The sequence below is a fragment of the Rhinoraja longicauda genome, chromosome 13, assembly GCF_053455715.1.
Source record: "Rhinoraja longicauda isolate Sanriku21f chromosome 13, sRhiLon1.1, whole genome shotgun sequence".
NCBI classification, from domain to species: Eukaryota; Metazoa; Chordata; class Chondrichthyes; order Rajiformes; family Arhynchobatidae; genus Rhinoraja; species Rhinoraja longicauda.
Window position 1 is genome coordinate 13627014 of NC_135965.1, and position 27435 is coordinate 13654448.

The following is a 27435-nucleotide window of genomic DNA, read 5'->3' on the forward strand; positions in this document are numbered from 1 at the left end:
CTTGCTTTCTTGATTTCCACTATTTTTTCTGTTTTTGTTCTACAGGATGAAAATGTATCCCTCCTTTTGGAACTTTTTAACCTCAAATTTTTTCTCAGATCCTCTATAAATCATGGAATTGAAATATAACTCGCTACAGATATTGAATATTTCCAGCACCTTTATGCTGTACTTTATATCAGATGTTCGATGTTGCAGTGTTTTGCTTTTGAATGTCACTTCGTGTTGTGGAAGAACGAACAGAATGAAATTTGGCGTTGAAATGCAGAAATCACAATTCCACACTAAAGGGGATAAGCCAAACGAGTTCATGGCCTGACCCCCTTTCATCAACGTGAAGACAAATTCCAGGGCATCCATTTAGTGCGAAAATAATGTGTGTGTTTCGCAATGTGTCGAAACCCATCGGTGTTACAAGCATGCGAAGTAGGGCGGAATAATGTCCCTTCTCCAATCCTCAAGCCAGCACGAATTCACTGCAGTGGCTGACGAAGATCGAGACTTTCACCCACCCCTCTCTCCCTCCCTTGGACCGCAGGTGAGCGCGCAAACACTCCGCCGTGGTGTGGTGTGGCGTGGTGCAGCGCGCGTGCCCGCGGTCCCTGCTCCCTCCCGCGCTGCAGCCCCGTCACCCCCCACCCTCCCACCCAATGCAGACGATCGCGGGGGGAGGGGAGGGAGGGAGCTCCGCCGCCACATTGTAACAAGCCGCAAGTGTAGCAACTTGGCCGCCGTCACTGTCTCCGCGTTCCAAAGAAGCGCTCACCTTGGCTGAAGCACCAGCAGCAGCCACTGCTCGCGCGCTCCCGCTCCCCCCCCCGGCGCGCTCCCGGCGCCTCCTCCCTCGCCGCGGCGCGTGCACCCTCTCCCCGCGGGAGCGCGCTTTGAGCGGCGGCGCGCGCTCGCTTTGCGCAAGGCGCATGCTCGGTGAGTCCTTATACCCGCGGGGTAGCCGCTGCGGCTCTTCACTGCAGCATCGAAGCGAAGGGCGACGGCAGCGCAAGTGGGATCAGGTCGAGAGAGCCAGACAGACAGACACAGACAGAGAGACACACATTTTGCTTTTTATTTATTTATTTTTAAAAGGATAACCACCTCCCAAACACCCACTCCACCCCTCGCCTGCCTGAAATAACTCTTGCAGATTAAAACTCCGATCTAATCTGCAGCACCATGGCTGACAAGGATGCGAAGAAGGATATGGAGCAAGCAGGAGGATGGAAGCACTTCATCTACAACCCGGGCACCGGCCAGTTCATGGGCAGGACCGCCAGCAGTTGGGGTAAGGAAACGAGGGGCGAGAGAGGGGGGGGGGGGGAGACATGCCAACACCCGCTGCTTTGCGCTCACACACTGAAAAATAATAAGTCTATTCAGAGGGGGGAAAGGCACATAAATCAACGCGAGGCGATTCCCGAGTTCATATATTGCTAGTATTGTAAATTGAGTGCTTCTGTCTATTGTGTGCGCTTTACAGTCAGCTTTGATAGGTGCATCATGTTTATGATTGGGTGTTGGAGGGCAAGACTGCACCCTGGTCACGATCGCGGCGTTTGCAGGGGAGAGGGTGAAATATCCGCTGGCTTTTGCCCGCAATGCTGTGTTTCCCATGTTAGCTGGATGGTGGCCGGTGAGCCGGGCTGCATCCCCGCAGGGATTGAGGGCTGAATATGGAGAGTCATCGGGAATCCCCCCTCTCTCTCTCTCCCCTCTCTCTCCCCCTCCCTCCCTTTCACGCACATACATAGTCACTCTCTTTCATACACACACACACACACACACACACACACACCCGTGACATTGATGAGGACGGGAACGCAAATGCTACGTCGGGGGAATGTGAGGAAGATTACAATGTTTATGTAAAGCATTGTCAGTATGCTACGTGCTAGTATGACAAGATGTAACTTTGGTGGGGTGGGGGGTGCTTAGCAGGCGGGAGGTAATAAACCTGCGCATTATGCAGTGACTGTCAATCATGATGCTGAGTGTTAACGTGAGCAAACTCCTAATGCTCGATGTGAATGACTGGACGTATCCGCCAGGTTTCCTGCTTCCATCTCGTTCCAACAAGATTTTGATACACTTATAAACCTCAAGGCGCTGACCGAGCAGTAAATGCGAATTGTTGATGTAAATGCAAAATAAAATGCTTGTAATTTTAAACATCCTCATTTTAATCAGCGTGAAAGGAAATCTCGCCAATGTAATGTAATGCTGGGGGTTACGCCTATTGCATGGCAACATATGCATAAATTATTATATTTCACGGTCAAAGATTTCGAGTCATTTTGTAACTGTACCTTTAGCAACTCTGAAGTAACCTCTTCTTGAAAAGAAGGTGTGAATTTCATCATAGATGGATTGTAGCAATGCAGTTCCCACAGAAACGGAATCCCTGAGGACGAATAATTGGAGAAGCGCTGCTAGCTAAAGGTTTCCAAAATGGCAAATGGTTTAATATGGTCGACTTTTAATTTACATTGCTTCATTTAAAAAAACATTTATTTATATTACTTATGTTGAATCGTTTATCTAATTTAATAATTAGAAATGGTGGGCAAAGTCATTGGAGGTCGAAATGGTACAGATTTTTTTCCTGTACGTTATTGACTTACATCATTTTTAATTTTCACTTGGAAACCATAACTTTGCGATAGGTCGACCTAAATATAATAATGTCCACATTTTGGAAGGTAAGAAAAATCTTGAGTGGGAACATTGTGCGGATACACAGGATAATTGGAGATCTAATTTTTGTTTAAGGTGATAAGGATAATTCTTTCCATTCGTCTTAGAAGTTCCTTTTTCGAGTGTTTAAAGACAATTTACTTACATTGAATGTATATGGAAACCTTTTCTTATTTAACAATCAATTTTTATGATCTGTGCAGACAAGGAAGACGATCTAGTCTGTATCTCCTGTATGTGCTATATTGCTTAACAGTTCTGCCAAAAACTACCGCAGGAACCAGAGTAGAGCGCTATTCAGAAGCGTGAAGCCAAATATTTTTAACTGTTTGCAATAAATATTTCCTTTCCTTGGGCCATTGTAACAAATATTTAATGTTTTTTTTAAATCTAAACTGTGATGCAGGTGTTGTTCATGTAAGGAAAGATGTGCATTAGCTAAAGTGTCTACTTATAACATTGATGTTAGTACTCGTCCTTTATGTTACTTTGCCTTTTTTGACTGATTTTTGGGGTGTATTTGGCTTTTACCAACCTCCGCATTTAAGAAAAATGAAAACTGAGGATGCAGGCAGGATGGGGAATCCAATTTCTGAAACAAATTAAAGCTTTGGACGGTAGTACCCAACCAAACCGCACAGTCCTTTGGTTTCTGTTGACCAAATATGTTTATCATTGTTGTTTTGGATTCTAAAACAAGGATTTTACCGAAAACCTACTTTTGACTGAAATGCTGCACAGAATAGCTCTGCCTGGGTATTGCCCTTCAAGTTAAACTCCACACAAAAAATAAGAATTTCGATAGTCAGCAAATGGCGAGAGTATAGAAAACATAGAAAATAGGTGCAGGAGTAGGCCATTCGGCCCTTCGAGTATGGGGGAAGAAGGGAATTGATTTCACCCTAAAAATGTTTGACGCAGATAATAGGCACTTCTCTCCTCTCAACCCATGCTTTTGCTTTATAAGCTTCCATTGTTGGCTACATCGTCGTTTAGTTTTTAGTTTAGAGGCACAATGTGGAAACTGGCCCTTTGGCCCACCGAGTCCTCGCCGATCATCAATCATCCGTTCACATTGGTTCTATGTTATTCTACTTTCACATTCACTCCCTACACACTAGGGGAAATTTACAGAAGCCAATTAACCCACAAACCCACACGTCTTTTGGATGTAGAAGCAAACCGGAGCACCCGGAGGAAACCCATTCAGTCACAAGGAGAATGTGCAAACTCCACACAGAGGTCAGGATCAAACCCAGGTCTCTGGTGCTGTGAGGCACCAACTCACCCCTATATGTCCACCCTTTCTGGGTAGACATTGGAAGCAGCAATGCCTAAGGAAAGGATAAGAATACGAGTACTGAATCTATTAATTTTAAATAATATGCCCTTAGCAGCATCTGGTCTGAAAGAGAACTAGAGAGCAGTCAATGTGTTAGCTTGGTAAGTGGAGTTGAACTGTGCTCAGGCCAATGCACCAATGGTAAGAAATCTGACCACTTCGATAACTAAATAACTATCATATCAGTACCTGCAATGACCTTAGGATATATGAGCAAAATGGTAATACTTAATACAATTTAATCTGTTTGTGTGTTTACGTCTTCTTTTCTCAGATGGCATCTTCCATTTGCAATGGAAGTCAATATTGACATTGGATAATGAATAGCCATTATCAGTACTTGCATTACATGTGCGATAGGAACCATGAACCTAAATAGGGACATAAATAAGCCGGATGACTCCTTGAATCCACCACGCAATTAAGATCATGGTTCATTTGAGCTTGGACTCGATCTGTTTTCCTACCTACTCCCCATAACCAATCATAGAGGCAGGTTATCATTTCTTTTGTTGGATTAAATATAACACTTGGATTGCAAAACCAAGCAGATAGCGTTTTACTTCTCAGAACATGGGCTACTCTGGATAGATTAGTGTTTATCACATGTGTCAGGTTGCTCTTGAAAAGATGGTGGTGGAGTGTCTTGCTGAGCTATTGCATCCATGTGGTGATGATGCTCCAGTGGCAATCGTAATAGTTTCATAACCCTGATTTGCTGTTGTCTTGATTAAATACTGTTTTAAACAATGCATGTGGAAATGTATTTCCAGGGATGTGTAAAATGGATACAGATGAGGAAGGCCATTTGGCACATCCTGGCTCATCGAAACAGAAAAATCGCATTATTGTATCCATTGCAACTCAGCTTCCAAATATTTGTGATTCCAGGGGTTTTCCAACACCACCCTAGGTAGGAGTCAATTCCATGTGTTCAATCTTTGTGTGAAGAAAAACATCCTGATATCAGTCTGAAATTTTTTTTTTCACAATTTAAACTTGTTCCCCCTTGCCCTACTGTTTGTTTCGAAATGGTACTCCAGGTTTATCTTTTCTATGCCACTTACTATCTTTATGGCTCTTTTAAGGTCATCGCTTGATTATCATTTTTCAAGGTCGAAAGTTCCTTGAGCCTTTCTCCTTAACTCATTCCTTTCTCTTTGCCCTATTCTGCACGGCATCAATTGGCTAGTATTTTGATGACTAGAACTGTTTACAGAATTCAGAGGAACCTTAGCAGGTAGCTTTCGTTAATTTAATAAAACTCTGCAAGTACACATTTAAGTTGTTCTTCCTCAATTAACATTCTGGACAGATTTATAATAAAGTATTACTGGAGACTGAGTAGCTATCTTTATCGTGGCTTATCAAGGTACAAATTCAATTTTGAGATTCATAAATGCTTTAATACATTATGAATTAACTGTTATCCATGAGACCCACCTCCCTACACTATTGACGTGATTTTCAAAGAGTCACAGACCACCTGCTTTACTGGGCTTCATTTATCTGATATCATCAATAGTTCCCTCTTGACAGCCACAAAGCCAATCATCATCACTGCCTCGATCAGTAAACCACCTTCGACCCATCCATCCTTGCAAACAAGGAGACATTTTGAGTCTCCCTTTCCTCGTCAATTATGTTCTCGCTCCAGATCTAAGCTTACCTTTCCAGCAACTCCATGTTTCAATCTCTGGGATGGTGAAGGAACAGCAAAATGTTTTTTGTTTCTGGATGGTTCACGACTTGGAGGGAATCTTGTAGACGATGCCTCCATTCTCCACATCTATCAACATGGTAGAAGTTGGGAATTTGGCAGGTTCTGTGAAAGGAATCTTGGCAGATTGCTGCAGAGCACAGGCACACACTAGCACAGGCACAGTTTTACCCTGGCAATGACAGAGTAGAAGCATATGGACAAATGAATAAGAAGCAAGAATAGGGTATTCAGCCCCTTAAATGTGCCCTGCTATTCACAAAGATTACAGTTGATTTAAGGGTAACCTCAACCTTGCATTCAAAAGTCAGAATGTTTAATTGTATAGGACAATCTAAATGTACAGACAATGTAACAATAAACTTTGTATTTGAAGCAGAGTAATAGGCTTGTCAACACAATACATACAAATAACATATATTAAAAAATACAATGAATTAAAACTAGTTTAAACAATAACCCAAAGATGGTCCATAGAGGTTCATTGTTGAGGTTAGTGTTGAACAAGATCTTGATGGTTGTTGAGATAAAGCTATTCTTGATGGTCAAGGTTTTCATACTCCTGACCTTCTTTCCGATGGTATGAGTGAATTGAGAGCGTGGCCAGGGTGATGTGGGTCTTTGATGATATTGGATGCTTTCTATAGATCTCTTCCATGATGGCGAGGTCAGTAGCTGTGATGGACCAGGCAGTGTTTACCACTCTCTGTAATCTCCTTCGTTCCTGGACATTTGAGTTGTCAACCAAACATCCCCACTCACCTCTGCTGCCAGCAGACTGTGACTGACTTTGTCAGGTAATAAAAATATTTTGAGAAGTCACACATCTAAATATACCCTACCTCAGCCCAATAGCTGGCTCAATTAAATGTTTGGTCTTTGGACAACCCCATGAATGTTACTGCTAGTAGACTTGCAGTGGTAATATTGTTGAATGTCAAGGAGAGATGGTTGCTGCTGGCATTTAGCTGACATGTAACACTAATTGCCACACATCAATTCAAGCCTGAATGTTCCCAAGCCTTACTGTATTCAGGGATGAACCGAATCATGACCTGACAAGCTGTGAATGGAACTGGATATTGTGGAATCACCTGCAAACATTTCCACTTATGACATGATGGTGAAGACGGTTGAGAAACAACATCCGGAAATAAGGAGCAATGTCCTGGAGTGACCCCACAAAAGTCATTCTTTGTGATGGGTATGATTCCAGCCAGTGTAATGTTACCCGTGACTTCAGTTTCACTGGATCACAAGTTCCCTCATTGTTGATCGCTCCCAATCTCAACTTTAAATTCAACTTTTTAATCTGTGTTTGGGCCAAGATTGTAATTGGGTTATGGGGTTGTAATTGGGTAATGTCCTTAGTTTTTTCTTTATTGTAGGAAACTGGCCCATCGAGTCCACACCAACCATTAATCACCCATTCACACTAGCTGTGTTATCCCACTTTCACATCTACTCCCGACATATTGGGGGCAATTTGCAAAGGCCATTTTTTCCTACAAACCTACACGTCTTTGTGATGTGGGAGGAAACGGCAGCACCAGGATGAAATCCATGTGGTTACAGGGAGAATGTGCAGACCCCATACAGCACCCAAGGTCAGGATCGAATCCGGGTCTCGGGTGCTGCAAGGCATATACTCTACCAGCTGCCCCACTGTGCTGCACCCACCATGCACCACTGTTCACTGTTGAGGTCCGGAAACAACTCAACAATAAATATTTTAAAAAATTAAACCCCTGCAATGGTGGTAATCTGAAACAAAAACAAAAAATGCTGGAAGCACTGAGTAGGTGAGACAGCAGAAGTATAATTAATGTTTCAGGTCAAAGACTGTTCATCAGAATTGGGAAATAGAAAAATAACAAGTTAGTTTTAAGTTGCAAGGAAGACGAGAGGAAGGATGGATAGGTGCAAGGGTGAAGGCAGGTCGAATGGTGAAAATTTGATGATGATTAAACATGTTTGTCAGCATTATGTGTTTCTAATAGCAGGGCAGTGGGACATGCTGAGCAAGGCGCGATGTCACAGATGGATGACTTGAGGCAAAAATGACCAGGTCTGACACAGACAGAGCAAATACATTCCCTGATGTTGGGGAATTCAATATTGTGAGCAGAAAGCTGTACAATGCTCAGATGGAAGATGAGGTGATGTTCCTTTGGCTTGCATTAAGCCTTGTTGTAACAGTGCTGAAAGTGTTTTGAACAAATTCCATTTTAATTCCTGACAGAATCTAACTTGTGCATTGGTGACACTTGACAACATTGTTGTTAATGCCATCTATCACTTTGACTAAAAGGAGACCCATATAGGTGGAACCGATGGCGCAACATCCAATCCCAGAAGAGCCAAGATTTTCTCAAAACAACTGCATTTGGCTCACAATGTAAATCCACTCCCCACACACCAATTCCATCCTCCTCTTTGGCTTGTCTCAATCTACATCAAATAGTTTTGTTTAGAGATAGAGCACGTCAACAGGCCCTTAGGCCCACTGTGTCCATGCCGACCAGCGATCTCCATACACTAGCACTATCCTACACACTAGGGGCAATTTACAATCTTTATCAAAGGCAATTAACGTACAAATCTGTACGTCTTTGGACTATGGGAAGAAACTGGAGCATCCGAGGAAAACCCACGCAGTCACGGGGAGAACGTAGAAACTCCATACAGACAGCTCCCATAGTCATGATCAAATCCGGGTCTCTGGCGCTGTAAGGCAACAACTCTACCGCTGCACCATCCTGTTTGTACTTGATCTTGAATTTTAATTCCATTCCAATATTTTCTTCATTATCAAGAGTAATTACTTCCTCTTGCTGTAAAATTGTCGCTCTTTTTTTTCTTGTCTCAGCCCATCCTCTGCTAAACTCTGCATTCATGTTTTGGTTGTCACCAGAATCCAATATTCTTTTGAATGAGTCCTATCTTCTATTCTACATAAACTTGGAGTTCATCTAAAGTTTTGTTGCTTGTAATCCAACCCATATGATCCCATTTACCCTTGGATCTACAGTGCCTTGAACAACGTTATATCCCTCCATTTTCTCCTGGTTCATTTATTTCTGTAATTCCTCCGGCCCGATAGTTCTTGGATTGCCAACTTTGGCCTCTTATGCATCTCCCAGTTTATTTGTGGCTGCCTTGGACTGTCATAAAGCACAGAAAAGAATCTTCAGCTTATGTATCCTCATCAATCAACGAGTACTGTTTAAGCTTTTACCATTTTTCTTCTCACATGTCATCATCTTAACCCACAACAATTCTGCCACCCCTCTCTAAAGGACAGGTTTTCTGCCACTCACACCCATAACTTTGACATGTAAGAGGAAGTCAGAACACTGAGCAGAAAACCACAGCGTCGCAGAAAGAACATGCAACTCCACAAAGACAGCATCCAAGGCCAGGATCAAACCCAAGTCTCTGGAGCTGCAAGGTAGCAGCAATAAGGTGCTACTATCATAGTGGGGTCTTTTGTGGGCATTTGGGTTCTCCTTCAAGACATTCCTTAAAACCAAGTTGGTTGCTTGCCCTAATATGTCTTTCCTTGGTTCGGTGCCAAGGACATTTTTTGACATTAAAGCCACTGTATAGATACTTATCTTTCAAATGACTTAATTGGTGAATGATCAGTGCTATCTCTGCTGTTATCATTTAAATTTGGCTGTTGATGAATAGAGCTGCAAACAACACATGTTTTCTGTTTTTTTAAAGTTTTCTTTAGTTTTTAGAAATACAGTACGGAAACAGGCCCATCGGCCCACTGAGACCGTGCTGACCAGTGATCCCTGTACACTAGCACTATCCTACACTCGAGACAATTTACAATTCTTACCAAAGCCAATTAACCTACAAATCTGTTTGTCTTTGGAGTGAAGAAAACCCCGTGGTTACAGGGAGAACGTACAAACTCCACACAGACAGTACCTATAGTCGGGATCGAACCCGGGTCTCTGGTATTATAAGATAGCAACCCTACCACTGCGCCACCATGCTGCCCCTAGTTCTTTATTACTCCATTCGTAAGTCTCCAATTATCACATGAATGAATTTCTATTATATTACTTTGGCATATTCTACTTGTATAAATTATATGTTCAATTAAGGTAACAAGTACCGCGCAATAAGATTCTCTTTCAAAGCCTTTCTCCTGAGTTAGATTAACAAGTCTAAATAATTCATTGTATTTTACTTCAAGCAATCCATGGGCCTGAACTAGAAAATTGAAAAAGAAAAGTTCAATTTTAATTTTACTAATAGTTAAAAGTAACATTTTTGAAACAAATGATATTTAATGTTCCAAACAATCATTATGTGTAATAATAATCACTTTGTGTTTATTTTTGCTGCATTTTTTTTCCATCATAAATTCTGATTTCCATGTTTGCAAGGAAACTGCCATTTTTTCATAAAACTGAGTCGCATATAATTACACATTCACCCCATTGGTGGCACTGCAGTGCATCAGTTTTTCATCCGAACCTTTTGGTAGAAAAATCACAATGTTCCATCCAACTCTATTTTTTTGCATTCCTCAATTAATAAAAGCTTCGTTATTAAATCATAAAATTGAAACAAATTGCTATTTAAAATAGCTTTTATACCAAAATGAGGATGTTACATGCTTCACCTGTCGATTATACTTGATTTGATTTTGTAGGCGATGTCATAAGCGATTATGTAGTTGGGTTTAAATATACCCATTTCTAAAATTTTTATTGTAGTTAACAGTGTTTGCCATGTTGGTGGCACAATCACCTCCAAATAGTTCCAGAATTATAACAAAAATACTTGGACTGCCACTCCAGTGCAGCTCTGAGTGAGTGCGCACTGCAAAGATGAATCTTATTGACGAGATGTTATACTTAAAATCCGTCCGATCTCTCAGGTAGACGTAAAGGAACCTGTGGCACTGCATTCTAGAACAATAGCAGGAATAGATAGGGTAAATGCACACTTTTACCCAGAGTAGGGGAATCAACAACCAGAGGACATAGGTTTAAGTTGAGGGGGAAACGATTTAATAGAAACCCGAGGGCCAGCTTTTTTACACAAAGGGTCTATGGAACCAGCTGCCAGAGGAGGTAGTTGAGGCAGGTACTATCATGCGTTTAAAAAACATTTGGAGGTATATGGATAGGATAGTTTAGAGGAATATGGGCCAAACACAGGCAGGTGGTTCTGGTGTAGTGGGAAATGTTGGTCGGCGTGGGCAACTTGGGCCGAAGGGCTTGTTTCAATGCTGTTTGATTCATCAATCGACACTTTTTAAACAAAATCATGGCTGTTATAATACTTGAGTACAAACTAGCTGCCCTGTTTCCTGCATAAGGTCACTGACTGTACTTCTCGAAGTACTTTACCAGCTGGAAAGCATTTCAAGACACAAGTTGTAATATGGATTTTGTTTTAGCATACGAAACTCCAAAATCTTGCTTGTAATCTATATTCTGAATGAAGTTGTGTCCAAAAAATATTGTAACCAAAACACGCAAAATAAGCTGAAATTGGTGTTTGTTAAATTTAAATTTGTGTCGTTAGTTGTGTCTCAGATGATACCATTTTTGTTACTGATTCAGAATGTTCAAGTACTACTCCAAACACTAGTGCTCAAGCTCTAGTCATGGGCTGATTGAATGCTGCACTCATGGTTCAGTCAATAAAAATTAGGTGCTATTGGCTCCATAATGGAAACGTTTAGACTTTTTTTCAAAAAAGACAAGGGTATGTTTTTCTGGCTAATATTTGCCTTCAAATATTCAATATTAGTATTCAAAAACAAATTATTTAGCATTATCACAATGTTGTTTTGGGAGCCTTGCTGGATCTAAATTGGCTCCTTTTTATATTAACATTGTGGATGTAAATGTACTTAAATAGTTGCAAGGTGTTTTAGATGTATTAATCTCATGAAATGTACTATTCTGTCTTTACGAACTAACACTTTCACAGAAAAAGATTTGAAATTAAACTTTACTCTGCTGTTTTTTATTTTCCTTGCAGCTGCTGGATTTAAAAAAAAACGTTTTTAATGCTATGGATATGTTATTTGCTTTTTATAAGGAATTTTGCTCCTTTCTTGCAAAAGATCATTGGATCCAGCATTTACGAAAATGTGTTGATAATTGTTCAATAATTTAATTTAGAGATTGTAGTAACATCTAACTGATAATCCTCTTGGGATCACTATTCCAATGCAGTATATGTTTTGAAAATAAAGTGGCTTTGTTTTGATACCATTTTCTTTTCTAATGTTTTCCAGGAATGAGACCTTTAATTACTAACATCTTGCTTTGAATTCTTCCAAGGTTTCTCATTATTTCTTGATGATACTGGCCATAAATTCCTAATCCAGTAAACAAGCTTCCCTGAAATACATTTTATTCCTCTTCTGCCAAGATATGCCAAGCAACTATTGAATAATAGATCAAACTATTTGATATTGTATAAAAGTTTAAAATTCATTATGTATGCAAAATTGTCCACATGTGTATTTGCATAGCATGATTGGTATGTATTTTGACAGGACAACTTCAGACAGGCAGAACTGAAGGGTAAATACATAAATATATATTGAACATTTAAATAATTTGCCTGCAATCTTTGACTGTTTGTTTAACACTTCCATTGAGTAATTGCATCACTGATGTGAATATGAAAATGCACATTTTTCTCCAGTATGTAAGCTGCAAATGCATTATGCCTGGGCAGGGGTGGGGAACAGAGAACACCAACGTTTGTTCACGGACTTCAGATTACTGGGTCAGAACCAGCCTGTGAGAGGTTATTTCTCCCCTGTGTCTTTGATCAGGATTCCTTTGGAAAAAAAGGTGTGTTGCAAAAACAGTCAGTTTGTCATTGAGATTTGCATGTCCACCAGTCTTGTGCTGTTCCTGCCACCATGGCAAAGTGGAGGAAATTGGTTTGTCTTCCACAGATTGTCATTTTTGATTATTGAAACCAATCTTAATGTTTTATCTGCATAAATCTATATTCATTGAATGAATTCTTAATCCGATTTAATCAGCCTTCAATAGATAGAAACATCAGAAAATTCTGGAAGGAGACCCACTGAGCATCCAGGAGAGTTTATCTTCTGGTCGTGCTTTCCTGTGTCTAAAGACTTGGGCATTTTCATGTATAGAGATATTACATTTATTTTATCTTAAGACTTCTTTCAAAACAATTGCATTCGTAATTCTAATATCTTTACCTTCATCAAGACTAGTGTTTGGTTAGAATCCTCACATTATTATTCTCCTTCAGAGTTATTTAATTATTGCTCGGTTTTGAACAGCCTGGTTTCTACAATAAATCGGTTTTGTTTAGTTCAAAGTCTACAACTTTCATTAATCTACTTTTCTTTGGGTATCAGTTATTTGACAGTTACAGAGAGACCAGCAAAGCTGCAATAAATTAAATGGTATTGAGGATGGGTATATGTGTTTGGTAATAGATTCTGGGAAATTAAATTGAATGAAAGTGGACAATCAATAAAAAGGCACTAAAGGAATGAGGTACTTAATTTGTTGAAAGTAAATGCATGGGTGGATCAAACCAACAGCATTTTGAGCGAAGGGTATGTGTGGAGAATAGTTTTTTGTAGATTTGATTATGTTGCTCATCAGTAATGCATAGAAATTTGGAACAATTAATAAAGTCAAGATAATGAGTTCAAGCACTGTCACAGCAGATAGAGAATTTAAGTTTGATTAATGAAACAAAAAACAGAGCCATCAATGGAAAAACTCAATTGTTATAAAAACACATTTGGTTCACAAATTTCTTCAGGGAAGAAAATCTGCTGCCTTTACTGGTCTGGCCTGTATGCAATTCCATTTCTACAGTGAAGATAGACACAAAATGCTGGAGTAACTCAGCAGGTCAGGCAGCAACTCTGGAGAAAAGGAATAGGTGATGTTTTGGGTCGAGACACTTCTTCACACTGAGAGTCCTTTGCTTTGTGAGATCAAGAAAGGGGAGGGAGGTGTCGAAGATGGTCCAAGAGAATTTGAGAGCAGGATGGAAATTGGTAGTGAAGTTAATGAATTCCATGAGCTCTGCATGGGTGCAGGAGGTAGCGCCATGCAGTCATCAATGTAGCAGAGATAGCGTTCAGGGATAGGGCTAGTGTATGCCTGGAACAGGGATTGTTCGATGTACCCTACAAAGAGGCAGGTGTGGCTGAGGCCCATGCGTGTGCCCATGGATACGGCTTTGTTTTGGAGGAGGTGGGAGGAGTCGAATGAGAGGTTGTTGAGCATGAGGACCAGCTCCGCTAGGCGGAGAGCGTTCATAGAGGGAAATTGGCTGGTTCTGCGGTTGAGGAAGAAACGGAGGGCTTTAAGGCCTTCCTGGTAGGGGATGGGAGTGGGCGATCGACTCTCAGTCTGAAGAAGGATCTTGACCCAAAACGCCACCTATTCCTTTTCTCCAGAGATACTGCCTGGCCCGCTGAGTTACTCCAGCATTTTGTGTCTATCTTCAATGTAAACCAGCATTTGGAATTCCGTCCTATCCATTATCTACAGCAATGTGTTTGGCTCTAGAAAGCAACCCAGGATGATCATTAATCACCGGCCTTGTTGGGGATGTCCGCATCATGAACCCACATGAAATCAAAAACAATATTCTCTCGCTCTGAGGAGAGACTTAGGAATAGGCTTAAGAAAAAAGACAATTTTAATGAGGCCGATGAGCCCGACATCTGTGGTGGTTAAGTTACAGTAAGAGTTTCTGAAGGACACTATCTACCAGCATTTGGAAAGGCAAGCATTGCTTCAGGATAGTCAGCATGGCTTTGTGTGGTAATGCTGTTGGTATGATTTACCTGTACATACACTTTCAATTAATTAAGTACTTCATTCCTTTTGTGTTTTTCTATTGATTGTGTGTTTTCATTCAATTTAATCACAATTTTGAATGTGTTTTTTCAAGAGATGATCAAGAGGATTGACCAGGGCAGTGCTGAAGACATTTGCTATGTGGACTTTAGCAAGGCCTTTGAGGTTAACCACCTGGTCATATGGTATCCAGGATGAGGTAGCCAATTGAATATAAATCTGGCTTGGTGGCAGGGTTCAGAGGGTGGTAGTGGAGGGTTATTTTATCAGATTGGAGGGTTATCTTATCAGATTGGGGGCCTGTGATCAGTGTTGTGCCATTGTTTGTTATCTACATTAATGATCTGGATAAGAATGTAGTTGGCATGATTAGTAAGTTTGTGGATGACAGCAAATTTGGTGGTATAGTACATAGTTAAGGTATTTAGCATTTCAACTGGGAAAAGTGATTTGGATTTTGAACAGGGATTTGCAAATGGAATTTAACTTCGGTGAATGTGAGGTGTTGCATTTTGGTGAGTCGAACCAGGGTAGGATTTACACAGTAAATGGAAGGGCCTTGGAGAACGTTGCAGAACAGAGAAACCTCAGTACATAGCAAGTACATAGTTTCCAGAAAGTGTCAAAACAGGTCATCAAGATGGTAAAAATGGCATTTGGTACACTTGCCTTTATCGGTCAGGACATTGTAGAAGATTTGGGATTTCATGTTTCAATCTACAAGATGCTGGTGAGATCACATTTGTGGTTTTGTGTGCGGTATATGGAGTAAATGCAGCCAAATGTCACTAACTCAGGTGTGCAAATTTGTTGGCATGGATGCAGCGGGCTGGAGGGCCAGTTTCCGTGCTCTATAACTCTGAGCTTTGAAAGAATGAGTAGTTGAAGATTAGCCTTGAGGGCTGACTCGTAAAAATGTTAAAATCAATACCGAAAGTGAGGAAGGATGTTGATAAAATGAGTTTTTTGCACAGGGTTGTTGGCGGATGGAATATTTTGTATTAGGTACTTCATTGCAAAGATGTTTGCAGCTTCTAAAGGTATATTTGAGAAATATTTGAAGATGTAGAAAATACATTAGCATTAGCAGGATAGGCGATTAGTTTTGAGACTGGGCTGGCAATGAGTTAGCACATAGTCCGAATAACCTTTGGTTTAATTTACATTTAAGATTATTTGAAATGCACACAGAATCCTTGAGCATTTATTCCAAGCCGTCGATTCAAAATTCTTATTGCTTTCCTCATTTGCCTTTCCCAATTCGCTGTCCAAACAAAATGCCACAGCTGTGTTTTAATAGTTTACGGTGGCAATGCCTTGTGAAAGGCACTCTAAATGTTGTCTGGTGGACTGGTACAAAGTTGGGATGTCATGTTTCAACTCTACAAGATGCTGGTGAGATCACACTCTCAGTACTGTGTGTGGTATATGGAGTAAATGCAGCCGAATGGGACTAACTCAGGTTGGCAATTTAGTTGGCATGGATGACTTGGGCCAGTTTCCATGTTGCATAACTCTGAGCTTTGAAAGAATGAGTTGCTGAAGTACAGCCTCAGGGACTGACTTATGAAAGCATTAAAATCATTACCGAGAGTGAGGAAATGGTGATGTTTTTCAGTCACTAAAGGACTCCTACTTGCGTTATAAAATTTGAAAGTGTGCACTGTATCATGAACCTGGGAGTTGAAGGCGTTTGGAAATACAATCTAACTTTGTTTCTATATTCTTCTCTGTACAGCTTTGATTTTTCTCTTCTATCTGGTCTTTTATGGCTTCCTAGCCGGTCTGTTCAGCTTCACCATGTGGGTAATGCTTCAGATGTTGGATGATTACACCCCCAAGTACCGTGACAGAGTTCCCAGTCCAGGTAACTTTCCCAGATTTTGCCTTGTTATTAGGGTTTTTTCCCATTTTGTATTGAAGAAAATATAAATTTTGTTTCTTCCTTTTGAAATAGATTGTCGGCTTGCATTAGTAGCAGAGTATTTGTATCTAACTGAAGCCTACCCTCAAATGCAAAAATGAAAGGATAAGCATCTTGTTATTAGTTGCCTCTTGCTATTTTAAGACACTTGAATTATAGATTCATAAGTTATAGGATCAGTAGTAGGCTATTTGGCCCATTAAGTCTACTCTGCCATTCAATTATGGCTGATCTATCTTTCTCTCTCAACCACATTCTCCTGCATTCTCCCCATAACCCCTGACACCCGTACTCCCCTTCCACCTATTTTCATTCTTCTGGCTTCACAATTTCCACTTCTTCTATCCTTATCTCACAACGTTTGTCTTCTCATCTATGGCCTTTGTCCAACCCCCACCCCCTCAAATGTATCCATCTATCACTCTCCAGGCCCTTCCTCACTTCCAGTTTCTTCCTCCCTCCCCACCACAATCAGCCTGAAGGATTCCACCCCAAAACGTTGCCCGACCATGTTCTCCAGAGATGCTGTCTGACCCACTGAGTCATTCCAGCACTTTGTGTCTTTTTCAGAAGAGAGTGAATGCAGTGATAGTTTTTCCCTGAAGCCACATTCTGAGATTCACAGCCCATCTAAACTGAGAGTGAGAATATTTATGAATGCCTCAAGCACACAGAAATATTCAATATATTAAAAATGAACCAGACTATTAAAGTTTAAATGTTAATTAAAACAACTCAAACACAAAACATTAAGGAAAAAATAAAATGCATTTAACTGTTAATTAAAGTTTTAGACTTGCAGCTGTTCCTCTCCATTGAAATAAATGAGTCACCAAACCTGCTCCAGGTCTTAAATGGAAACGGGAAATGTTGGAAATACTCATTGGTCAGGCAGCATCTGTGGAGAGAGAGAACCAGAGTTATCATTTCAGGTTAATGACCTTTCATCCCGACTTTCTGATTTTCCGTTCAAATTTTTCACGTCTACACTGTTGATTTTTCCAATCCTGTACCTTCTCTGTGGTGCAGGTTTCTCAAGCAGATTTATTAGTGTAAGTGCTGGAAATCACTCTACGGATGTTCAGACTACTGTCACGAAGAACCTCTTGCTCTCTGATTTTAGTCTTTGATGAAAATATCACGCTCTCAACATTTGATAATTTTACCTTCCTAACTGATTTCCCCCTTTTTTGCTGCAGTTCTTATTTAGTTGGCATTATCGTTCCTTGAGATACCGTTGAAAAGTTGTCTGGTGCGAACCAGGACATCATTTTACCATCAATTATTGAGCTGTTAGGAATTAGATCAATGCTTGATTTATAAGTAGGTATCCACTCTTTGGGGGTGGTTGCATTAACTGATTGAGACTGCGTATTAGTGAAAGAAGATGATGCGTGGATTGATTTTGAATGTTTCACCTTGCTGCCAAGTCAATTGTCATTGAAATAAAATCCTGCCTTGGAAAATGTTACAGCAGAAAGAAGGGTCATTTGATTGACCAGATCCTTGCCACACAAGCCTGCTCTTAACTGCCTTCACGTAACCCCTATCAAGATAATATTGTATTTTTGTTTCTTGCATATAGTTAGGCTACAAACTGCTGCGAGTAGTTTTCATTTAGTGATACTGCTGTAAACAGGGTTTCCATTGTACCTTACCATACCTGTTCATATGACAAAAACACAACTTGACTTGACTATTCTTGTATTGCTAAGATTCACATTTTAACTAAATCTCTGAACAATGACATGTCTTACTCCCTTTTGGATTTATTGGAGACTGCCCTAAAACCTGGAGAAAAGGAATAGGTGACGTTTCGGGTCGAGACCCTTCTTCAGAAGACCCACTGAGTTACTCCAGCTTTTTGTGTCTATCTTCTTTTGTTTAGAAACTTGTTTATATCAAGTAACTCAAATTTCACTGTACCTTAATTGGTCCAGGTGACAATAAACTGACCTTGAAACCTTGAACTACAGTAAACAGACCCAGTCTCTACATTATAAAAAAAGGTTATAACAGCATGCGAGATACAAATATATTTTACAAATATAATACCAGAATAATATTGTAAATTGGGCCCATACTTCAGGTATTTCCCCCCTGAAAGTGGAAATATTTTCTCAACAAACCCTTTCAATAATGTTAGGACTAGGATCAAGTCACACTTCAGCCTATAACCTTTTTTTATAAGGTAGAGACTGGGTCTTTTTTTGCTGTAGTTCAAGCTTGGTCTAAGCAAGTTTCTAAACAAAAGAAGATAGACACAAAAAGCTGGGGTAACTCAGTGGGTCTTCTGAGGAAGAGTCTCAAGCCGAAACGTCACCTATTCCTTTTCTCCAGAGATGCTGTCTGACCCGCTGAGTTACTCCAGCCTTTTCTGTCTATCTTCAGTTTAAACCAGCATCTGCAATTCCTGCCTACAAGATTCTACACAAGTTGAGCATAACTTCTCTGAGGTCTAATTTTGCATCTGAGGAATGAAAACAAAATCAGTCTGCTCAATGCTTCATTTATTGCATGGATTCTGTAGCCCCTTTATTCTCCATTTCGTCATGTTAAACTTTTTCAAACTTCATTTGTTAAAATGCATGCCTTCGTGTATTTTGTTACACTCTTCATTAACCATGTTTGCAATATTGATGCTTGCAAATCTTGATGTTGTACTTTGGATTCCTGACTCCAGATTATTTCAACAACACTAGTCTCAGGTCTGATCCTTGTGGATCAACAGTTCCTAACCTTTGCCTGTCTGACAAGGTATCAGTAAATCCCAATTAAAAAATAACCAGGCTTCCTCATCGATAATATTCAGTCTATTATTAATCAGGTCAATAATTAAACCTCATAACTACTCAAACAACTTTAAATTGCTTTAGGATATCCTGTGATGATTAAAGGCACCATAAAAATTCAAATATTTTCCTTGAATAATAACAGTTCAAAATGCTTTGCTCTGGTCTTGTTAGAACCCTTCATAGAGGGAATAGCAGAAGAAAATCAACTTTTATTTGCTACATTATCATGCAGCCAGAGTTTACAAAACTTTCTAATGAAATGTTTGTTCCTGAATGAATAATTTTCATTGAGCAGATACAGTTAACAATGAAAAACTAGTAAAATGCACCAAAGTAACTATTTTTAAATTCAGTTTGGTTGCTTTAGAGTCAGTGGAATCCCTGAAGTTATGAAATTGCCCTGTTAGCTCTCAAGACATATGCTATCAGAAAGCAAATGTTACTTTAAGTGGGACATGCAAGGCTCAGAAAAAGTGCCTTTGGTTACTTCTAAAGTCATATCCTCGTCTGCCAGTCATGATTCAGTGAGATCTCAATTAGGAAGGGTTTGTAAAGAGTGTAGTTGATTAAACAATTGTCTATGGTTAGTTTGGACTGAAAGCTCAGCTTTCCACTTTAGGGATCCTCTCCAAAGTACTTGGATTTGACCAAAGGTGCCTGTTGACTGTTTCAAGCTTCCAGTTAATGAGCAATTGAAGACATCACACAATGCCAGATCCTGCTCTGTAATGCTGAGGTCTTGCAAGTTTCTGCATCTTAGATATCTGAAATCTTTGCAGTTTTAATCCCTTTTAACATGAATAAGACATTTAAGAAACTTAATTTAAAACAGCCTCGACATTATGTAATTGTCTAATCTGACATTGATTTGGTGTCTTTAGAAGCTGCTCATAAATGGTTGTAGTAACAGCTTTGTCACGAAAGATGAATGGAGCTTCAGCATCCCAAAGTTCTGACATAGTTAAAAGTGAATTACTGAAGGCATGATGAGACTGATCAAGCTTAATCCTGATTGAATATGTGGTGGTGCATTAAGTTGCTGACGGCACAAGTCAAAATGACAACTTTGATTGGAAGTAGCCTCAGTTTATGTAAACTTATAGGCTCAAATGCTTGACAAATTTATTCAGAACCTGGACCTTTCAATACATCGTAGAAATCTACAGGTTGTACCTTATAGGCAAAAGGTAACATGGCCGTGCTTATGGATAGTTTGTGGGATCGAGAGCATTTGCTGCTATATAACAGAACACTGTGGATGTTACATGGTTGATTTCAGATTTCTTGCTGTGTAGAGTTTGAAAAAACCCTTGGTTATCAGTTTTATTCTTGTAATAAATGCATTGTGCTGGAGGAACTCAGCCAGTCATGCAGCGTCTCTGGAGGACATCGGTGACGTTTTGGGTCAGGACCCTTCATCAGACAGATCCTAGTAGGGATGCAGAAATCTATAAGAGAGCAGGGGATGGGACAAAGCAAAGCAAGTCATAAAGTCATACAGCTTGGAAACAGGGCCTTCAGCCCAACTTGTATGCCAACCAGCATTCGCCATCTACACAAGTCCCATCTGCCTGCATTTGACCCATATCCTTCTAAACCTATCTTATCCATGTACCTGCCTAAATCTTGCTTAAACATTGTTATAGTACCTGCCTCAACTACCTCCTCCAGTAGCTCGTTCTATATACCTAACCCTCTTTGTGGGGAAAGAAAAGTTGCCACTCAGGTTCCTATTAAATCATCTTTTTAAATCTCCCTCAACTTAAATCTATGTCCTCTGGGTCTCAATTCCCCTACTCAGGGTAAATGCACAGAGTCTATTACCCAATCTATTTCTCTCATGATCTTATACACTATATGATCACCCCTTATCCTCCTGCGGTCCAAGGAATAAAGTCCTCACCTGCTCAACCTCCCCATATAACTCAGGCCCTAGAGTCCTGGCAACAACATCCTTGTAAATCTTTTCTGCACCCTTTCCAGCTTAATAACATCTTTCCTATATCACAGTGACCAAAACTGAACACAATACTTTAAATGTCTTGTACAACTGTAACATAACGTCCCAACTTCTATAGTCCGACTGATGAAGGGCAATGTGGCGAATGCCTGCTTGACCACCCTATCTACTTGTGATGCCACTTTCAAGAAACTATGTGCCTGCACACCTAGATCCCTCTGTTCGACAATACTCCCCATAGCCTTACCATTTACTGCATAAGTCCTGCCTTGGTTTGATTTCTCAAAATGCAACGCCTCGCACTTCTCTGTATTAAACTCCATTAACCATTCCTCAGCCCACCTGCCCAACAGATCAAGACTCTGCTACGTTGTTTGACAACCATCTTCGCTTTCTACAATACCACCCATCTGAGTGTCATCTGCAAACTTATTAATTATGCCTGGTACATTCTCATCCAAATCATTCGTAAGCAACTGATAAGTGGATACAAGTGAGGAGGGGAGGGTTCATTGATGGGTGGTTAAACGCTCGAGATGAAAAGGAGACAAAAGGGTGTGAGATGAGGACAGAAGATGCGTGAATTGAGGTCAGAGGATGAGATATAGACGGAAGGGGTTAGGGGGTTGGAAAAGGGGGGACAGGATAGGGGAGAATGGATGCATATTCACCTGGGACACCAAGCACAAGAGAGCAGAGAAAAAAGAGAGAGTTGGTTAGTTATTACAAAAATTGGATTCTTCAATTTTAAGTATTTTTCCAACAAATGTTAATTTCTCGCCTGCCGTGTTTGAACCTGAAACAACATCCATTATTGATGAAATAAATTAGTTAATTAATTAGTGTTGGTTGTTTGAAGCTTTTGTCAGATTTATATAAATAGCCTTGCCCTGACACCATCCCAACTTCTTGACCAGGTATGGACGTTTAATGGCTTATCATGTTTACTGGGATACCGTAACTATTTTATGGTTCATTGCTGATGCAATCATTGTTGGATGAGCATGTTATCACCAAAGTTTTCAGTTAGATTGGAACAAAATTGGAATGCAGCAGTGATGTTGGTCAGTAGACAATAGACAATAGGTGCAGGAGTAGGCCATTCGGCCCTTCGAGCCAGCACCGCCATTCAATGCGATCATGGCTGATCATTCTCAATCGGTACCCCGTTCCTGCTTTCTCCCCATACCCCCTGACTCCGCTATCCTTAAGAGCTCTATCTAGCTCTCTCTTGAATGTATTCAGAGAATTGGCCTCCACTGCCCTCTGAGGCAGAGAATTCCACAGATTCACAATTCTCTGACTGAAAAAGTTTTTCCTCATCTCTGTTCTAAATGGCCTACCCCTTATTCTTAAACTGTGGCCCCTGGTTCTGGACTCCCCCAACATTGGGAACATGTTTCCTGCCTCTAATGTGTCCAACCCCTTAATAATCTTATACGTTTCGATAAGATCTCCTCTCATCCTTCTAAATTCCAGTGTATACAAGCCAAGTCGCTCCAGTCTTTCAACATACGACAGTCCCGCCATTCCGGGAATTAACCTAGTAAACCTACGCTGCAAGCCCTCAATAGCAAGAATATCCTTCCTCAAAGTAGGATATGGGATCAATGGCCAGATTTGAAAGGTTGAAATTAATAGGGTCAGCATCTCTGCAGGCAGATGGAGAAGTTCGCTGAAGTGTGAACTTCACAGAGAGGTAGCCTCTACTGCAGGCAGGAAAAATAACTTTATTCCAGGTGACAGGCGAAATTGCCAATATCTGTAGCTGCGCTGCATTCTCAAAGTCTTCTCTTTCGAATTCTGAACTGTGGACACTGGATAGTAAATATTATAGTGCATATTTCTAGAATAAGAAGCACCTTTTCGGCTTTTATAAAGTCTGCATTTAAAGCGAATTGATACGTGGCAGCAGCAATTTCCATCTTTGATTGTCTGTGGCATGTTCTTGGCATCCCATTGAAGGAAAATGGAAAACAGCAGTCCTTTCAGAAGCTAAGATGCCAAGCACCCCAGCATTCAAGACTTCAATGGCTCAGGCATATGTACTGGATGAAGATGGCCACATCCCCAATAATAAACTACTTGGAAAGTCAGCTGAGCCAAATGGCTAGCAGGGTGCCCATAACTCCATTTGAAAAGATATTAGTAAAAGAGATTTTCTTTAAAACCCTTCAATGTTGATTGTCCAGCAGCTGATGACAGAAGCCAATGACAACATGGGATGCACCACAATGACAATCAGTGGTTTCAACAACTCTGAAGCAGAGGTCAGTGCTGAGGCCACGGAACCATAGATCTTACTTTGTCACGGCCAATGACATTTTCATTTGTGGCCACTCATGACAGACTCTCTTTCCAGAATCAGTTTATTTTCCTCATCTGTGGATGTAGAGTTCTGGACGTGGCCCCATCAAAGATTGAAAGCTGCCCACACATCATCTCCCATTGTTGGAAGGTTGCCACCAACTTCAAGATTTATCCCAGTCTCCACGTACATTCTTTCTGCATTTTACTTGAATAATATTTACCGTTTATTCACTTTCTTTTTAAAGTGTGGTCATGGTGGACTCTTAATGTGTTCATCAAAGATCTAGAAATTCAGTTGGGGAGGGTGAGGGGGAATTCTGCAGCAATAGTGTACATGACAGGATGGGGATTCAGAAATCAAGCCCTCGGTTATTGCCCCTTGAGGATCGAGACGCCAAGGCCCAAGTCTAAGGAGGCCTGCAGTAATATTGGGGAGTGGTAATTAGCTTTGGTGCGAAGGGGCTTGGCTGACGTGGGTCCCAGTCTAGCACTGATTTGGGAAGATTTTCATTGGGTTAACCTCAATTTAGACTAAATAGTGAGAGCAGATGATGCTCAAAAGGAAGGACATCATACAGCGCGCCTTGAAGCACAAATTGTATAGTTTAGTATTTAGTTTGTTTTTTAGTTTAATTTAGTATTGTCACATGTACTGAGATACAGTGAAAGGCTTTTGTTTGCTTGTTATTCCGTTCTTTAAAAAGACCATACATGAATGCAATCAAGCCGTCTACATTGTAAAGATAAAGGATAAAGGCTACAACATTTAGTGTATCCGAGTGCAAGGATGACTTGTGACAGGAACTGTCCAGTCAAGTTTCCAGAATGGTGCAAAGAAACGTGGAAATCTTATGTTTCATTCCAGAAAATCTTTCTACAAGCCGAGAAAAGCAGCATTTTGCAATTTGAATTTCTTGGGCAATGCAACATAGTTTTGGTGTAACCTTAAGGAATTTAGATACTAAATAGGTTAACATTTTTCAACATGGAAGGAATGTAGCTGAATAATTAAAACTTTTTCAGTATGAAATTTATTGTACCAACAGATATAATTGAAATAGTTAGGACAGTTATAATAATGACATTTATAAGATGTTTGGACAGGTACAGGGAAAGGAAAGGTTTAGAGGGATATGGATCAAGTGCAGAAAAGTGGGTCTACCTTGCAAGGGGCATCTTGGTCTGCCTGAGCGAGTTGGGCCAAAGAGCCTGCTTCCGTGCGGTATGACTATAATTATTGAAATATTTCGTTTTACTTGTAGGTCTTGTGATCAGGCCAAAAGTAGGATCTGCCCTAGAAATTGTTTATAACAAATCTGATGTCAAGTCTTATGAAAAATATGTGGCTGCTCTCGATGGCTTTCTAAAACGTAAGTACTGATCAACTTAAAATGTTTTAGTGTTCTTTCTGCCTATTTCAATCTTACTGAAATACTTCTTTTTAAATAGCTTATGATGATTTGCTACAAGCACAAAAAAATATTCGTTGTCTTCCTGGAGAGTATCTTACGCAGGAAGATGGTATATTGGAGAAAAAGGCATGTCAATTTAACCGTACGTTGCTCGGTGAATGTTCCGGAACATATAATAGGAGTTTTGGCTATAATGAGGGGAAACCGTGTGTCCTTGTTAAAATGAATAGGGTAAGTACTTCTCAAATATCTGTTTGAAAATCTGTTCAACCAGCTGATTATTGAAATTCATTGCTCTGAACTCTTCTCTTTTAGATAATTGGACTAGAAGCAGGCGCAGGAAACAAGCCTACATTAAACTGTACATCCAAGGTTAGTTGTAAAGCAATTTTGTAGTAGGTTCTCTTTTTATTAAATTACATCTTAGCCTTAGATGAATCTACTAGGTTTTGGCTAAAACGTGGCGATAACAGTTTAGCCATCTCTGTTTACGTGCGTTCTCTCCTTTCCACCACAATCCCCCTCTATCCCTCCCCAACAATCTCTTCCCCCAGCATCTCTGGTGAAACCATCTTCACTTTTATCGTAGAAATAAATTGGTGGAAGAATCTTTCAGATCTTAAACTTGGCAAATTGATTCAGAATTGCCATTGTTACAAACTACTTTGCTAGTGTACACGTGGCTACAAGTTTTGTATTGCTACTTCCCAAACTTTAATTATTTCTCTTTTTTGTGGGTATTTTTTAGCTTTTAAGTTTTAATACTTTTATTTTCTGATCTGCATGACCACAAGCTGAAGACTATGCACTGCCCAGGACCAGACTCAGCCTCAGCTCTGCAGTCTTTCCTACATTCCTGAAATGGTTTGTGTTTACAATATTAGATATGTGTGTGTATATATATATATATATATATATATATATATATATATATATATATATTGACAGAGAGAGAGATTTATAATATTGGAACTTTATTTTAAAGTTTATTTCATAACAATTCTTTTTTTTTTTGTCCACTGATTATATAATCAGAAAATTTGAAGTTAACCTATTATGCAACTATAATTTAGCATTAATATAATTTCATATTCAGATGTTTATATAATGGAATTGAGTCAATTTGATTTTGCACATAGATATCAATGAAGCTTTTTCTTTTCTGTAGTTGTCCATTATCTCCTGCAGATTTGCTTGTACGCATTCCAGTTAGTTGACCATTAATGCAGCATTGCTTGTATGGGTAGTCAGCCCCTGCACTCTTGGTCAAACTACTGCTGTGTAGGCTAGGCCCAGCTTCGCCGATTCCTCCAAGCCCTAGCTAATCCTGTGCACCACTTCCCATCCTCCACCCGCACCTTGCATCCCTTCACACTCACGAACTGCCTCAGGTACCACTGCCAAAGAATCAAGACACGCTCTACGTTTATCAAAGATTTGAACCTTGAAGTCTTCCTCCAGGTCTCCATGGCAGGTGAGAACGAAAATAGGATTGATAAAGCAAGGGTGCAGGCGTATGTGCGATTTCAAGAATTAGCGAAGATAGCAGAAATCTTGGTAATGAAAAGCATCATTTGAGAGATTGAATAAGAGAGGTGCAGGGAAGGAGGAAAAATTGAGGATAGATTCATAAACAGATAATCAGAAATAGAAAGACCTTGGCCGATCAAGGAAGAATGAAAGTAAGAGCTATAATATGTTCCCTGCCATGAGGAATACTGTACGGACTAACTGGTAAGTAAATGTATGTTTTACCATTAAAATGAATGGAATGTTGTCTAATTTTTCAAAATAAAATCACTTTTATCATGCATAGATTAATGATATTATTTGCTGTATATTCCCCTACTCCAGGTCTCTGTGCGATCTACACTAACCACCCTCACTCAAAAAAATAATCTGAGGTGCAGTCTCTTTAGGCCATTGTCTCTGTACCTGTTCAGCTACTGTTGTACGTGAGATGCAAGTCAACAGAACTTGATAAGACCCCTAAATGCCTTACTGTTTCCCTTCTAGTGATGAAATGCTCAGATATCTAGTAATAAAAACACACATGAACACTCAGATAGCCCCTATAGAGAGGAAATTTGCTAATATAGAAAGATTGGCATAAAGTATTCCAAGGAATGAGTTTATAGCCGCTGAATGGCTATTGTGAAACTTGTTCTTTAGCGCAGGCCCGGATATCTGTAATGGCCAGAATGTCTATTGGCTCTGAGGAAAGGAGGGTGGAGGGAAGAGGGTGGCTGAGGATGACTCTCTCTATGCCACTTCAGCCAGGAATTGCATCCGTACAACCCTGAGATATGCTCATGCTTTTGATCTGGATAAATTCTTTGGTCTACTCCTAATCCAGCACAAATCTGAAGAAAAACTGTTTGCATCTCACCTGCGTCCTGGATAAACTAGTGGCAGTAGTTGTG

At 40.2% G+C, this 27435-nt stretch overlaps 1 protein-coding gene and 1 long non-coding RNA gene across 3 annotated transcripts in view; both read left to right on the top strand.

Annotated features, from left to right (window-relative positions):
* The first annotated feature begins 903 nt into the window (after positions 1-903).
* atp1b3a (ATPase Na+/K+ transporting subunit beta 3a) overlaps positions 904-27435 on the top strand; it is a 40657-nt gene continuing 14125 nt past the window's right edge. The window contains exons 1-5 of one of the 2 annotated variants that reach the window (XM_078410398.1): positions 910-1282; positions 16350-16478; positions 24863-24970; positions 25050-25243; positions 25328-25384. In XM_078410398.1, coding sequence (XP_078266524.1) covers positions 1174-1282; positions 16350-16478; positions 24863-24970; positions 25050-25243; positions 25328-25384 — 597 coding nt within the window. In that variant the 5' untranslated portion in view covers positions 910-1173. Of the gene's footprint in view, positions 1283-16349; positions 16479-24862; positions 24971-25049; positions 25244-25327; positions 25385-27435 lie in introns of both variants that reach the window. The other variant, XM_078410399.1, reaches the window with a different exon arrangement.
* Positions 1378-9971, top strand: LOC144599461 (uncharacterized). Its single transcript, XR_013548006.1, has 3 exons — positions 1378-1839; positions 4807-4946; positions 9053-9971. It is a non-coding gene; the product is annotated as an uncharacterized LOC144599461 (long non-coding RNA).